Consider the following 15835-nt stretch of genomic DNA (forward strand, 5'->3'; position numbering starts at 1 on the left):
CCATGTTGAACAATAAAACAGTTATACAATTCAATAAAATTTACAATTTACCATTAAATTTTTACATAATCTAAAAACAGTCTAAAATAATCTCTACTCGCTGCTATCTCAGTTATTAATATTAGTGATGGTGTGATGTTTATTTCAAGCTCCATCTTGAAAGGCTAGCTGGAAGAGGGCAGTTTTACACAACCTACGGAATTGGCTAAGGTCCCATAGGGCCCGCACCTCTTCCGGCAGCTGGTTCCACCATTGGGGTGCTTTTATTTGTACATTAAAGGGTATATAGAACAGAAAATATTTATCTCATCATCCCCTTCATTTTAAAGACTTTCTATAGAATACAATGGTCCTTACTTCAAACATTTTAACTTTCAGATTTCATAACTGATCTATTTTGCAACTATATTATTAATTTCATCATTACTACGTATTCTATATTGCATATTTCATCATTTCTACTAGCTGTAACTTTTAATATAGCAAATTATTAAAAGTCTATTATACATACAGTAAAAAGATATTTTTGTTCAGAATCTACTTCCTTATACATTTATATTCAAAACATTTTCATCTGCTTTCACGTTGTGATACAATTATATACAATTTTTTTCTGTTTCCCATTCTAAATTTGCCTCCTGCTTGCATAACAAACACTCTCCATCTCTCTTCAAATTTCGAAATTGGTCTGGTTTTCGGGGTTATGAACATGCAAGAGTCAGAGGTCCCTTTGTCAGATATCTTGTTGACCTCTAAAGTAATATTTGCATCGAATCTAGTGGTTCCACTGCAGACCAACATGGCTACCCACTGAAACAGTTAAGTCCTCTTAAGTGTTTTAACTCATGCATCAGACAATATAAATCCTGGTCCAGACTCCACTACGAATTCTGATTCGTCTCTGAAATGCACTTTAGCATTTCCCAACAGCAATCCCCAACTGAAGCCTGCCGTCAATGTGTTGCTTGATGTTCAAAAGCCAAGAGGGTTGCGTAGGTTCAGTCTGCACACTACAGGATCGAATGGCCTCAGTGTTCCTGATTCCAGAACCTTAAATCTCTGTGGTGGGACCAGCTGGAATTCAAACCTCTGCAGGAGTTTGGCCATAATCACTTTAGCCTCCATCTGGAATAAAAAGGTAATACTAATTAAATGGTGAGAACTGACCAAAATAGTTTTTATACAGAAGCACACACCCAGGGCTTTGTTTGTAGAAAAAGTCCAGCAGGAATTCATTTACATATTAGGCCACACACCCTGACATTATCATTGTTTCACATAGGGCTCTTTTGTAGAAAAAGCCCAGCAGGGGCTCATTTGCATATTAGGTCACACCCCCTGATGCCAAGTCAGCCGGAACTGCATTCCTGCTCAAAAAAGCCCTGCACACACCCATTTCCATTCATTTGTAATATGGGGCAAAATGGGGACAGGTTTATTTTTTTAAGTCCTTTTTTTTTTGCTGACAAGTCACAGCTAACCTATGGCAACCCCAAGAGTTGTCGAATTCATTTGCTATGAGGGCCGAATCTGACATAAATGAGACCTTGTTGGGCCAAGCCATTTGTGTACCTATTTAAGATTAGGTAGCTGCAGCACCAGCCCGAAGGTGCATGGCGCCCCAGGCAAGCTGCCCGCCCACCCTTCCTTTGCCCCCATCATAGCACGCAGCGCCTGGGCTTACTGCCTTCAATGCGATGGTGGCACGGCATCTACCCCTTTGAAAAGCCCGCCAAATGAGGCTTCTCCTCCCTCCTTCCAGGAACCGGAAGTGAGGGGGAGTGAAGTCTTCTCCCATGGGCTCTTCAAAGGAGTAGATGCCATGCCAGCCACATCGAAGGCAGTAAGGCCCAGGCACGGTGTGCGCTGGGGCCCAGGCAGCAGTGGGCAGGCTCTGATGCTCTGATCGTGCTGGGGGGAGCGCAAGGGAAGGGAGAGGGTGCGTGGAAGTGGTAGAGGCAGGCAAACTAGGCATTTGCCATGGGCACTGGGAGAAGGGCAGCCCATTTCGGTGCCCCCCATCTCCCAGCGCCCTAGGCAACCTAGTTTGCTTAGTGGGCAAGCCGGCCCTGAGTAGCAGAGATATAAACTTTATAAAGTACACAGACAAACACAATTAAAGATTTTTTTTTAAAAAAAACATGCTTAAAACATTAGCCCTCATTGGTCTTAAAGATGTTTCTTTGTATTTCTCCCATGGGATCCAGGGAACTGGGCAAAGGAAGCTCTGGCTTTTCCTTTCTTCCCCAGGGGACCAGGAGGGGGAGGAGCCTCAGCCAATAGAAGGAAGAGAGGATTGGCTCAGTAGCTCTGCTGTGAGATTGAGAGAGCCTGTCAAAGCAAGCTATTCCTCCCCCTTTCCTTCCCAAGGGAGGAGCCTCAGCAAATGAAGAAAATAGAGGCTTTGCTCTGTAGCTCTTGTGTGATTCAGCAAGCCTGGCAAAGCACGCTGTTACACAGAAGGAAGCAAGATAGAAGGAAGCAGATGACAGCCAGTTGCTCAGGGGCCTGATAGGAGCCTTCCAGGGCCTGTGCTGCATGCTTGACACCCCTGCCATAGGGTCTTAAAAGCAAGAGATGTTCAGAGGTGGCTTGCCACTGCACACCTTTGAATAGCAGCCCTGGTATTCCTTGGCAATCTCCCATCCAAATACTGACCAGGGCCACTAAAACGGTTATGCTGGACGTTTGATAGGCTATAATAGAGTGCCTTGCAGAGCTTTCCCTACCTCCCCCGCCCCCGCTTTCTGATAACTCTGAAGCAGAGGGGCCTCCAAACCTGGGGATCCCTTGCACCCATCTGGGGATTGGTAACCCTAACAGACGCACTCTATGCAAGCAAACGTTGCAGAGTCCTCCACTCCCAGCAATGGTGACCAACTTACCTGTGCAAATATCTGCCCAATGCAGGAACGAGGCCCCAAAGCAAATGGGAAATAGCAATAGTAGGGCCTGAAAAATAAATTCAACATAGGCTTCAATCATTTCAATGGTCTTATTTAATTTTTCATTCAATGGTCTTATTTAATTTAACAGAGCTCTCTCTCACACACACACTTCAGACAGCTGACTCACTTGGGCTGGTCTTTACCAAATCGGTCAGGATTGAAGATCAGTGGATCCTTGAAAAACCTTTCCATGCGTCCCATGACATATGTGTTGAACTGCCAAGAGAAGACAGCAATTTACATTCGCAGCCATGCACTAAGGCTCACCAACAACCAGCATCCACGGGAACAGGTAACTAATATGTACACAGCAATACCAAACAGAGTTATGCCCTTTTAAGTTTATTGATGTCGATGGAACTTAGAAGGGTGAAACTCTGTTTAGGATCATACTATCAATTGTATTGTTTTGAACAGAATTTTGATCCATCCACTGTCCTGCTGAACAAATCCTGTTCAGTCAACTAATTGGTGGAAGCACAACTGGAAGTTATGATCACAAGGTCCAGGTGAAAGTTGCTTTGGTCGCTGAGCCTAGGAGTGGAAGGGCCATATGTCAATTCAAACGAAGGCGACAGACATCCTGACGGAATACTATTCTTTTTTCCCCCTCTTGGAATTTATTTCAGACATGGGGACATTGCTCTGAGATTTATGCGAGCCAAAGACTAACGTTACTCGAAACTGGACATTATTGATTACCAGCTGGACATTATTGATTATCAGCTATTTTAAGGTGGTCAAGTCTGAAATGGCCAGAGAAGAATACTATGTTCTGAGCCACATTTTTGGACTAGCTTGATATCTATTTGTTAAGAGCAACCTGCAATTGCATTGAGTTACTGCACTGTGTTATGCTACATATTGTATTACTTTGTTGTTTGTAAATTTCCCTTGTCAAAGTGGGCTTTGTAACCTTACACATTGTTCTTAATTCCAGAGGTTAAATACTTTAGAGATTTGTTAAGTACCCAAGTCTTTTGTCACACTGGAGCTCTTCTTTTATTCTTTAGTCATATAATTACCCAAAGTCTCCTTTGCTTGTTGTTTGATTTAAAGAGCAGCAACTTTGTAAGTCAAGGGCTGAAGCAGCACAGAGCTGGTCTGTGGCTGAATGCAGAACTGCAACTTCCGGTCAGTGAGGAAATAAGTAGGGCACAGTAAGAGGCATGATGCGGTGGTTATCTAATCACATCTGAATAATGGCAAGCCCTGTAGGGCAAGGGTGTTGAACTCATTTGTTATGAGGGCCAGATCTAACATAAATTAGACTTTTTCAGGCCATGTTGGTTTGGGCCAAGCCATGTTGGGCTGGGCCATGTGTGTACCTATTTAAGATTAGGTAGCAGAGATATAAACCTTATAAAGGACACCAAAAACCATATATTTTTTTAAAAAACTTAAAACATGCTTAAAATGTTATTGGTCTTAAAGATGCTTTCTTTGTATTTCTCCCATGAGATCCAGGGAACTGGGCAAAGGAAGCTCTGGCTTTTCCTTCCTTCCCCAGGGGACGGGGAGTCTCAGCCAATAGAAGAAGAGAGGCTTGGCTCAGTAGCTCTGCTGTGCAACTAAGAGAGCCTGGCAAAACAAACTATTCCTCCCTCCTCCTCCCCAAGGGAGAAGCCTCAGCCAATGGAGAAAATAAAGACTTTGCTCTGTAGCTCCTGTGCGACTAAGCAAGCCTGGCAAAGCAAGCTGTTATGCAGAAGGAAGAAAGGGGGAGAAGGAAGCAGATGACAGCCAGTTGCTCAGGGGCCTGATAAGAGCCCTCAGGGGGCCTGATTTGGTGCCTGAACTGTATGTTTGACACCCCTGCTGTAGGATTTAAAGGCCCGAGATGTTCAGAGGTGGTTTGACATCGCCTGCCTCAACTTCATGACCCTGGTATTCCTTGGTGGTCCATGAAGGAAAATGGCTTGTGGGTGGGGGAGGCAGAAGCCTTTCCTCTTTCCACAGTGACATTCCAGGCCCATTTGGGCTTGTCTTTATTTTTGCTGCTCCACATGGAGTATTCTTTGCATGTGGAGCATCAAACACAGGAAATAACTCCCCCCCCCAAACCCCATTTGTTGTCTCCCATCCAAATAATGACCAGAGCCAGCCCTGCTTAGCTCCCAATATCTGATAAGATAAGCCTAGCCTGGACAATCTCGGTCAAGGCTGAGAAGCATGTTCTACAGTCGCAAAAAGTTGTGCACCCCCTCCCAGTAAGGAAGGCAGTTAGGTACATTGGTAAGGTTGCCAGCTTCAGGTTGGAAAATAACTAGAGATTTTGGAGATGGAGCTTGAAGAGGGTGGGGTTTGGGGAGGGGCTTTGGTAGGGTATGATGCCATAGATCTGACCTTCCAAAGCAACCATTTTTTTTCCACGTGAATCGATCTCTGTTGCCTGGAGATCAGTTGTAATCTCAGGATCCATTGCCTGGAGGTTGGCAACCTTACAGGTTGGGGCTGAGGGTTTTTTGTTTTGTTTTTACCATTCCTTAAATTGCCTCAGAAAAGTCAGGCCCAGGCAGTTTTTCCACTAAAAGGCTGTAGTGCAAACATGCAAGAATCTCCAGGCCTGGAAACAGTGCTGTCAGGTGGCCATTGTTCCAGCCCTTGGAAGTTATTCACTGATTGCCCCTGGGTTCATTCGGCTTACATCTGTTATTTGGGCTACCTTTGGTTGTTACCAGTATCCAAAGGTTGATCATTAAGCCTCGCTGGCTCAGTTCCTATAAAAGTGGGTGGAGGAAAGCCCAGAAAGCTTCACTGCACATTAGGACACTGAGAGCTCAGTGGAACAAGGCCCTGGTTTATGGCTATATGGAGCAGACTCTCCCCACCCCCCTGCTGCTTTCTTTTTTTTCGAGTAATAAAACAATTTTATTGGTAACATATGGTAATAAATCTATATCTATATCTTACAACTTTAAAAAAATTATTAGGTGTATTGTTCCCTTCTCCCTTATGTTTCCTTCACTTGTGTAAATTGTAACATTTAAGCTTTATAAATATTTGTTACACAAGTGAAGGAAACATAAGGGAGAAGGGAACAATACACCTAATAAATTTCTTGCAAAACATTCTGCTATTCTGTCACCCCGGAGAAACGTCGACTGCGGGGTGACATGATAGAGGTTTACAAGATAATGCATGGGGTGGAGAAAGTAGAGAAAGAGGTACTTTTCTCCCTTTCTCACAATACAAGAATTCGTGGGCATTCAATGAAATTGCTGAGCAGACAGGTTAAAATGGTTAAAAGGAAGTACTTCTTCACCCAAAGGGTGATTAACATGTGGAATTCACTGCCACAGGAGGTGGTGGCGGCCACAAGCATGGCCACCTTCAAGAGGGGTTTAGATAAAAATATGGAGCAGAGGTCCATCAGTGGCTATTAGCCACAGTGTGTGTGTGTGTGTGTGTATATATATATATATAAATTTTTTTTGGCCACTGTGTGACACAGTGTGTTCTGCTATTCTGTCATACAGTCTTCCCTATAGATATGTGAATCTTTACTTCCTCAAGACGTTCTGGTACACGGAAGAGTTGCTTTGGATCCCCCGCCCCACCTGGGGATTGGCAGCCCTAGTCTCTCAACTCCAATTACATGTGCCTACAGGAAGCCTAGGTTTGGATAATCCTAGACAGCAGCCCATTCAACAAACTCACATTCAGGGCGGTGTTTGCTGGAATTTTGACCCCTTCAATGACATTTTCAGTTCCTGTCCAGCGTACAGTGCCTGGAGCCGGTGGGTACAATCGTAGGGATTCTTTGAGAACCTGAAATAGTAAAGATGAATTTAACACAGTTTAAGCAGAGTGGTGATATTTTTCTTTAATATCTAGCATGAGAGATGGACCCGCATCCAGAATGCCTTGGCTAAAACTTTAAACCAGTTTTTTAGTAAATACCAAAGCCTTAATTTCCCCTGCAGTCACTTGTCCCATCTGATTGCTGTCAGCTGTGCCTCATCTGCATTTTTAACTTGGCGAGATGGTTTCAAAGTCTTTGATTCATCCTGAGGTCACTCTGTACGTAATAATGCAGACAGAGCACCAAAGGCCATGGTTCTTTCAAAATGATAAAACAGAAGCTGGAAAGAAGATCACGGGGTTGTTCATGCCTGGAGGCAAAAGGGAGAATTCAGGTAGGGACAAGGCTAAGCTTTATAAAACTATCCATGCAGTGGGAAAAGAGGATAGAGAGGATTTCTTTTCCTTCCTCTCCCATAATACTAGAACGAAGTTGACAGGCAATAGATTGCAGACAGACAAAAGAAGAAGAAGAATTGCAGATTTATACCCCACCCTTCTCCCTGGATCAGAGACTCAGAGCGGCTTACAGTCTCCAATATCTTCTCCCCCCACAACAGACACCCTGTGAGGTGGGTGGGGCTGAGAGGGCTCTCACAGAAGCTGCCCTTTCAAGGACAGCTCTGCGAGAGCTATGGCCAACCCAAGGCCATTCCAGTAGGTGCAAGTGGAGGAGTGGGGAATTAAACCTGGTTCTCCCAGATAATAAGAGTCCACGCACTTAACCACTACACCAAACTGTAAAGAAAATACTTCTTGACTCAGCCACCAATTAAATCATGCACTTTGCTGTCAGCGGGCATAAATAATCTCCATGAGCCTAAAGGGCTTTAGAAAGATTGAGGATAGGCTGATCAATGGCTAGTACTCAGGGTGACCAAAAGGAACCTCCATATTGAGAGGAGTCAAGATCGAGGGGAAGGCCTTAGCCTCTAGGCCACTGATCGGCCATCCAAGGCAACTGGTTGGTGACTGTGTGAAATGGAAAGCTGGGCTAGATTGGCAACTGGTCTGATTCAGCAGGCTCTACTCATGTTCTTATGACTAGTTGAGATGCACTGAGGTAACAGATTGGCAGAACAAACATATTGCACTCAATGAATGTTTAAGTCCGGGATTTTGGGCAATACAAAAAACACTGCACTATTTCCCTCTGTTCGTTCAGCCATCAGAAGTCCTTAGGAGATTTCTTTGTGGAAATCCTAGAATGCCTCCCTCACAGATAAAGAGCTTTGAGATGCCCTTTGTTCAAAAAGCATGACAAGCCTCACGCGTCCGTTCTCATCTGGAAACCCATTTTGTTATCCTTTCAAGTGGTACTAGCAAACTGGATTCAGAGCAGCTCTGAATCACCTGGTATCTCATCTGGTGAAGCAATTTAGTGTGTAAAGTCTAATCTGGGAGAACTGGGTTTGATTCCCCATTCCTCTACTTGCAGCTGCAGGAATGGCCTTGGGTCAGCCTTAGCTCTCGCACAGCTGTCCTTGAAAGGGCAGCTTCTGTGAGAGCTCTCTCAGCCCCACCTACCTCACAGGGTGCCTGTTGTGAGGAAGGTAAAGGAGACTGTAAGCTGCTCTGAGACTCTGAGATTCAGAGTGAAGGGCGGGATATAAATCCAATATCATCATCTTCATCTTTTTCTTGTCAGCTATGTACCTGCGACAAATACTGGAGGCTGCCAAGATCTTCATAGTTAATGTCTCTCCTTACGCCAACAAACTCATCCACTTCAGCCTGAAGTCTAAGAAGAAGAGACAGGAGGGTAGTTCATTGCATACATTTTTGCTGACAAGTCGCAACTGGCTTACAGTGAACCCAGCAAGGGGCTTTCAAGGCAACTGAGAAGCAGAGATGAGTGGCCATTGCCTTCCTCTGCAGACCCACTGCCACTGACCAAACTCCTAGAGCTGTGGGCTGCCCCTATGCCACACCACAGTCCCAAGATGCTGACAGGTGCAGCTTACAACCCTGGTAGCTGGACGGTGTCCTGATGTGGCCCCTGGGGCAAGGATTGTTCAAGGATCAAGAGGAAGCTTTCATAAAGTTTTTGGGTTTCACATGACTTCAATAACCTTTATTGGCATGATATCAAACATAACAAGGAAAAGATCCATCCATCAAATGAAAGGAAAGGGGAAGTGGGGCAAGAGAAGCTTATTCCTGGATAATTTAAACCCCAGGCCAAGGAGGAAGTGGCTAAGGGTCCTCTAGTCCAGTGACTCCCAACCTTTTTGGCACCAGAACCGGTTTTGTGGAAGACAATTTTTCCATGGACCGGTGAGGGGGACGGTGCTGGAGTTTTTGCCCCCCCCCCCCGTCCCTGCCACCTCCCCACTACGTGGCCAGGTGACAAAAGGCCAATCTTCCTCCCCCTCCCATTTACATACCCCCACCCATCAGCTGATCGGCGAGGGTTTATAAATGAGGGGTAGGCTAGGGTCACAACCCTGCCACCCCTTTCACCCACCCATGACCTGGGCAGGTGAAAGGGGTGGCAAGGTTGCTCTGCCTCACCCCAAGGTTGCCTCTTTCATCCACCTGGATAAGAACATAAGAGAAGCCATGTTGGATCAGGCCAACGGCCCATCCAGTCCAACACTCTGTGTCACACAGTGGCAAAAATTTTTTATATATACACACACACTGTGGTTAATAGCCACTGATGGACCTGTGCTCCATATTTTTATCTAAACCCCTCTTGAAGGTGGCTATACTTGTGGCCGCCACCACCTCATGTGGCAGTGAATTCCACATGTTAATCACCCTTTGGGTGGAGAAGTACTTCCTTTTATCCGTTTTAACCTGTCTGCTCAGCAATTTCATCGAATGCCCACGAGTTCTCGTATTGTGAGAAAGGGAGAAAAGGACTTCTTTCTCTACTTTCTCCATCCCATGCATTATCTTGTAAACCTCTATCATGTCACCCCTCAGTCGACGTTTCTCCATGCTAAAGAGTCCCAAGCGTTTCAACCTTTCTTCATAGGGAAAGTGCTCCAGCCCTTTAATCATTCCAGTTGCCCTTCTCTGGACTTTCTCCAATGCTATAATATCCTTTTTGGGGTGCGGCGACCAGAACTGCACACAGTACTCCAAATGAGACCGCACCATCGATTTATACAGGGGCATTATGATACTGGCTGATTTGTTTTCAATTCCCTTCCTAATAATTCCCAGCATGGCGTTAGCCTTTTTTATTGCAATTGCACACTGTCTTGACATTTTCAGTGAGTTATCTACCATGACCCCAAGATCTCTCTCTTGGTCAGTCTCTGCCAGTTCACACCCCATCAACTTGTATTTGTAGCTGGGATTCTTGGCCCCAATGTGCATTACTTTGCACTTGGCCACATTGAACCGCATCTGCCACGTTGACGCCCACTCACCCAGCCTCAACAGATCCCTTTGGAGTGCCTCACAATCCCGGGAGGGCAGGGGCAGTATGGAGCCTCTACCTTGTTCTGCAGCCCCATTGCTAGCAGGCCATGGACAGGTACTGGTCCACGGACCGGTGGTTGGGGACCCTGCTCTAGTCCTTGCTGGGCACTGACAGGAATCAGAGAAGCAATCCTGGGGAGCAAGGGTGACTTAACCCCCTCCCTTCCCTCCCAACCCAAGCCCTAAGATGGAGAGGCTTCAGCCTAACATTTCTTTCACTCCCAATGTGTTGCCAGTGGCTGCAGGCCTCAACTTGACTATAGCAAGTCCTATAGCATCCACCTCACATTCCAAATAACTGTATGCGTGATTTTCTGGCAATGTGAAGAAGTACCCCAAGATGCATACAAAGTATTGTATGGACTATATTCACCAAGGGTGGAATTCTAGCAGGAGCTTCTTTGCATGTTAGGCCACCCACCCCTGACGTAGCCAATCCCCCAAGAGCTTACAAAAGAGAGCCTTGAAAGCTCTTGGAGGATTGGCTACATCAGGGGTGTGTAGCCTAATATGCAAAGGAGCTCCTGCTAGAATTCCACCCCTGATATTCAAAAACTTTACAAAAACTGAAACAAATGGTGCACTACAATAATGAAAAAAGTAGAAAAAGAAGGAAAACACACAACAGAGTCAGCAAGCAGCCCATGTTACCTACTTTGCCACTATCTCAGGCTGCCGCCCCAGCTCCATGATGGTGAAAGACAACAGATTGGCAGTGGTTTCGTGACCTGAAAGATGGAGAGCCTCGTTAGATGGTGGCGGGGAAGATGGGAACAAAACAAGAAACTGAACTTATCCATCTCCTCAAGTCAAGAAGTCTAGCTCAAAATACTTCTACTGTAGTGGCAGAAGTATGTTGCCCTTGACAACAGAAGCCAACACCAAAACTCAGCTTAGAAACTCGATACTCTTTTCCCCCAAGTACTGATTCCATAGACCTAAAGGTTCAGTCTCTGTTATCTCCAGTTAAAAAGAACCAGGCAGCAGGTGATGGGAAGGATGTCCACTTGAGACCCCAGAGTGCTTCTGACAGTCTTCAGAGGAGAACATGGGAAGCTAATAAGTTTTGGAACCCTTGAGGCTCCTGGCTGGCCCAGGAGGCTGTGGTTCAGCACCTGGTAGCCGGAGAAGGGCCCTCTAGGATCATACATAGTGGCTTTCTACAAAATAGTTGGCAAGCCAGGAGATGGCCAGCCTGACAAAAGCATGCCTTCCTCCTACTCCCCTCCCTTCCCAACATTAGTCTTTCATGATACATGTGCTGTAGCCATCACTGATGCAAACTGCAGTCCCTCATAATCATGGTTATGCCTGTCATGACTAGAGGGGTCTTACCAAATTGCTGCCACCACTCTGGGTTAAGGGTTCCCCTTGAGAAGGCCCAGAGTTCCCTCCCAAGCCCTTCAGGCCTCCCTTAGCTAGGCCAAATAATGGGTGTCAGGACTAGGCAGAGTAAACAACAACAAAAAGATTTATTCCAGTGCAATATAAATTAACAAGGCGCATTAACCAGTAAAAAGGTGAAGGGAAAATAAACAAATGACCTAACGCATTTATCTTATAGTCCCTACTCTTACCAGCACTTACCCCCTTGAGTAAGGGTCTTTCCCCTGCTTCCAGCTCTCCAGGCGACAGCCTGCCTCCAGCTAAGCCTTCCAGGGAAAGAACTCACTTCCTGGGCTTGGCCTTTATATATTCTCTTCCCAGGCCCCACCCCTCCAAACCCCTTGCTACCCAGTCAGAGGGACAGCGGGGATCCTGGGAGATGTAGGCTTTTCCCAGTAATTCCTAATCAGGCTTCCCTGGGCCTGGAGGCCTTGCTAGGCCCAGGATCATGACAATGCCAGTGCACTGCAGATTACAGTTTCAATTATGACAGAACCATGATTTGGATAGCAGAGACAGAGAACGTGAGGCTGGCTTCCAAACTGGAAATGATTTGCACATCTGCACTGAAGCATGCACACCCGGGAAGGTGTTACAACAACCTCTTCCATAACTCTTAACAGGAAAACATTTCTAAGTGCTGCAAGTGCACACAGCATTTAAAGCACTGAGTGTAGTCTGTCAAGGTCAGATCAGCCAGTGCAAATACCACAGTCTGAATGCTGATGAAGACTGGAATATACATTTACATCCCTACTGGCTGGACCCTTGGAAGCCTGCTTCTAATATGTGAATATTTTCTTTGATAGATCAGTGCATTTGTGTGTTACAAGACGAACAGGTCTACCAACCTGCAAAAAAGAAGGTGACAAAGTTGTCCAGCATGCTGTCATAATCGCAGCCTCCCTCCTGAGCTGTCAAGGCAGGAAGCAAAGGGCAAGAGTTGACAATCAGCTTCAAAGGTACAAGAGGGCAAAAATACAATACAGCTCTGGAGCCCTGACATCACTAGGCAGGTGTCCAAAAGTGGACAAGAAACAATCTCATTTATTAAGGTTCCAAGATGCTTCTGAGCATCTTTACTTGGAAGTAAAAAACATCTAAGATCAATAGATCAAGATGGGTAGCCGAGTTAGCCTGTCTGTAGCAGTAGAAAAGAGCAAGAGCCCAGGAGCACCTTAAAGACTAACAAAAATTTGTAGCAAGATGTGAGCTTTCATGACTCACTGCTCACTTCAGTGACTACCGAAAGCTCATACCCTGTCACAAATTCTGTTAGTCTTTAAGGTGCTCCTGGACTCTTGCATTAAGATAGACAAATAATGACAAGTACTTTTAGATTTTATTATGTTGATGATGCCATTTATGATTTCTATTTTACCTTCTTTGTGCTTGACTGCAATGGCTATATGCAATTAGCACTATTGTACTGTATTAAGATCAGTAGAACTTAGTCACATCCCATCTAAGTGTGCACAGACCTAGCACCTTTAGCAAGGCCCTAAGTCTGTTGCTTAATGACACTGCCTAATGGCACAGTGAATCTTGCCATTATGGACCACTGAGAATCTACTTTGGGTTCTGGAATTCCACAGACTGCAGCCCACAACACAGACTTATCTCCCTCACCCTAATTTTTTGGGGAGAAAAGGGCCAGTGGATCACTGACTCAGACAAAACATCTAAAACAGCTCTGATACCTTTGACCAAACTTTCTTTTTAGAGGCAAGAATTTCCTAATTTACCATCTCCTCTTTATGCAGAAAGGAAAGCATCTTGCTGCTAATTGTTTTCTGTGGCTCCAGAAGGTCAGACCAGAACCAATGGGTTGAAATTAAAGAGTTTCTGGCCAAACACTAGGAAAAACTTCCTGACAGAGTGGTTCCTCAGTGGAACAGGCTTCCTTGGGAGGTTTTTAAAGGGAGGCTAGAAGGCCATCTGAAAGCAATGCTGATTCTGCAAACTTAGGCAGATCATGAGAGGGAGCACAGGAAGGGTTGCCTCAGTGCTTAGTTCTCATGGCCCTTTTTTACATGCCCAGGGAAACACTGATTGTCACTTTGCAGTAAGGCAGCAATTTTCCTCCAAGTCAGTTTGGCAAGGGTTCCTTGAGGTTTTTGCCATCTTCTGGGCATGGAGCAGGGGTCACTGGGGATGTGTGTGGGGGGCAAAGCTATTTGTGAAGTTCCTGCACTGTACAGGAGGTCCCTTCCAACTCTATGATTCTATGAACTACCATGATTTCCCCTAGTTCCTCCCACTTTCTCATGTTGCTTGGTGCTTAGAGGGGGCAGCAGTGGGAGAGCTTCTAGTGTCCTGGTCTGACTGGTGGACCTCCTGATGGTACCTTGGTTGTGTTTTTTTTGGCCACTGTGTGACACTGAGCAGGGGTGGCCAACGATAGCTCTTCAGATGTTTTTTTGCCTACAACTCCCATCAGCCCCAGCCATTGGCTATGCTGGCTGGGGCTGATGGGAGTTGTAGGCAAAAAACATCTGGAGAGCTACCGTTGGCCACCCCTGACACAGAGTGTTGGACTGGATGGGCCATTGGCCTGATCCAACATGGCTTCTCTTATGTTCTTATCCTCAGAGAAAACACACAACAATTGTGGGGTTTTTGCCACAGGGCCCCCCCCTACCTTCACTCTTCAAGATTTGAGTAAGAATATCCAAAGGGGTCTCCTCGTCATTCAGCATGGCCTTGCGCCTCCGCTCAAAACACTCCTCCCCGGTGCGACGTAGCAGCCTCAAGCTGTCCTGAATCTCTTTCACCTTTTTTCTGTTCCAGGGTATGTACTAAACAGATAATGGAGTAACATGAGCACAGCAGCATAAAATGAAACCTGGAATGACAGATGCTTCCCATCAAGGCAGAGGCAGACAGAAAGAAAATTGTGGACAACTGGTCAGTCTCAAGGGCATCGGTTAATGGTTTGCTGATTGCTGGGAATTCTGCAATGAAGATTTGGTCGGCTCAAGCAAAGCATTTCTTTACAGTCTTAACCAAGAGTTCCTGAACAAGACCACTGCGTATAGATTAGTTGCACCTTAGCTTTCAGGAGATCTTGAGTATCCATTCTTGGTTTTATAAAAACCTTTGCATTCTAATAAAGTAAATATGTAAGAGTTTTCAACATATCCTGTGCTAAGAACTACTAGCTGGCCAATGATGGCATCAGCATAATAAAACTACCATTCTGGGGAAGACTGACTATCAAGCCTTCTCACTTCTCACATCTAGAAAGCTAGAACCAGGTGGGCAGCTGTGTTGGTATGAAGCAATAAAAAAAAGCTGGAGTCCAATAGCACCTCTAAAACCAACAAGGTTTTATTGAGCATGCAAGCTTTCATGTGCCAAATGCACATTTCATCAGACAATAGTATGGGATGGGATGTGTGCTTCCAGCCCATGAAAGTCTGCATGCTCAATAAAACTTCGTTGGTCTTAAAGTTGCTACTGGACTCCAACTTTGATCTAGAAAGCTAGTTAAATTTGGTGGAGGTGGCAGGGGGATGCTGCAGGGCTGAATGGCTGGAAAGGTTTTAACTGTTAATATTTGCTGAATTTTAACATATGTGTTTATTCATTCATTTATTCCCAAACTTCCAGGAGGAATATTTTGCCTGAAAGGTCATTAAGATAATGAACAAATTTCTCAGCTTGTGCTGTGTTGGGGATTGGCCAGCCTGAACCTAGAAGGGATTCCTGCAAGCAGCATCTCTCTGTTCTTGAGCCTTTCTATTTTGCTGCCCCTTTGACTTGGCACCGCATATTTTCACCCTTGACCTTACTGAATTGTCAGATTCAAACCTGGGAGAAGACTCTGTACTCCAAATCAAAATGAACTCATGAAGCTGCCTTATTTCAGAATCAAACCATTGGTCCATCCCTGGTCAGCAGTTTCCACTCAGACTGGCAGAGTCTTAGGTCAAGGTCTGTCACATCTCCTACCCTCTGATTCTTTTGATTGGAGATGTCAGAGATTGAACCTACAAGATAATGCATGGGATGGAGAAAGTAGAGAAAGAGGTACTTTTCTCCCTTTCTCACAATACAAGAACTCGTGGGCGTTTGATGAAATTGCTGAGCAGTCGGGTTAAAACGGATAAAAGGAAGTACTTCTTCACCCAAAGGGTGATTAACATGTGGAATTCACTGCCACAGGAGGTGGTGGCGGCCACAAGCATAGCCACCTTCAAGAGGGGTTTAGATAAAAATATGGAGCAGAGGTCCATCAGTGGCTATTAGCCACAGTGTGT

The 15835-nt window shown here is 45.4% G+C and overlaps 1 protein-coding gene across 1 annotated transcript in view; it reads right to left on the reverse strand.

The window, feature by feature from the left end:
- Nucleotides 1-261: 261 nt before the first annotated feature.
- LOC132589975 (cholesterol 24-hydroxylase-like) overlaps nt 262-15835 on the reverse strand; it is a 37130-nt gene continuing 21556 nt past the window's right edge. The window contains exons 8-15 of the mRNA XM_060262783.1: nt 14215-14371; nt 12425-12487; nt 10843-10915; nt 8409-8493; nt 6609-6719; nt 3076-3164; nt 2886-2952; nt 262-1125 (exon numbers count right to left, since the gene is read on the reverse strand). Coding sequence (XP_060118766.1) covers nt 973-1125; nt 2886-2952; nt 3076-3164; nt 6609-6719; nt 8409-8493; nt 10843-10915; nt 12425-12487; nt 14215-14371 — 798 coding nt within the window. The 3' untranslated portion in view covers nt 262-972. The remainder of the gene's footprint in view (nt 1126-2885; nt 2953-3075; nt 3165-6608; nt 6720-8408; nt 8494-10842; nt 10916-12424; nt 12488-14214; nt 14372-15835) is intronic.

The sequence above is a fragment of the Heteronotia binoei genome, chromosome 21 (assembly GCF_032191835.1).
Source record: "Heteronotia binoei isolate CCM8104 ecotype False Entrance Well chromosome 21, APGP_CSIRO_Hbin_v1, whole genome shotgun sequence".
NCBI lineage: Eukaryota > Metazoa > Chordata > Lepidosauria > Squamata > Gekkonidae > Heteronotia > Heteronotia binoei.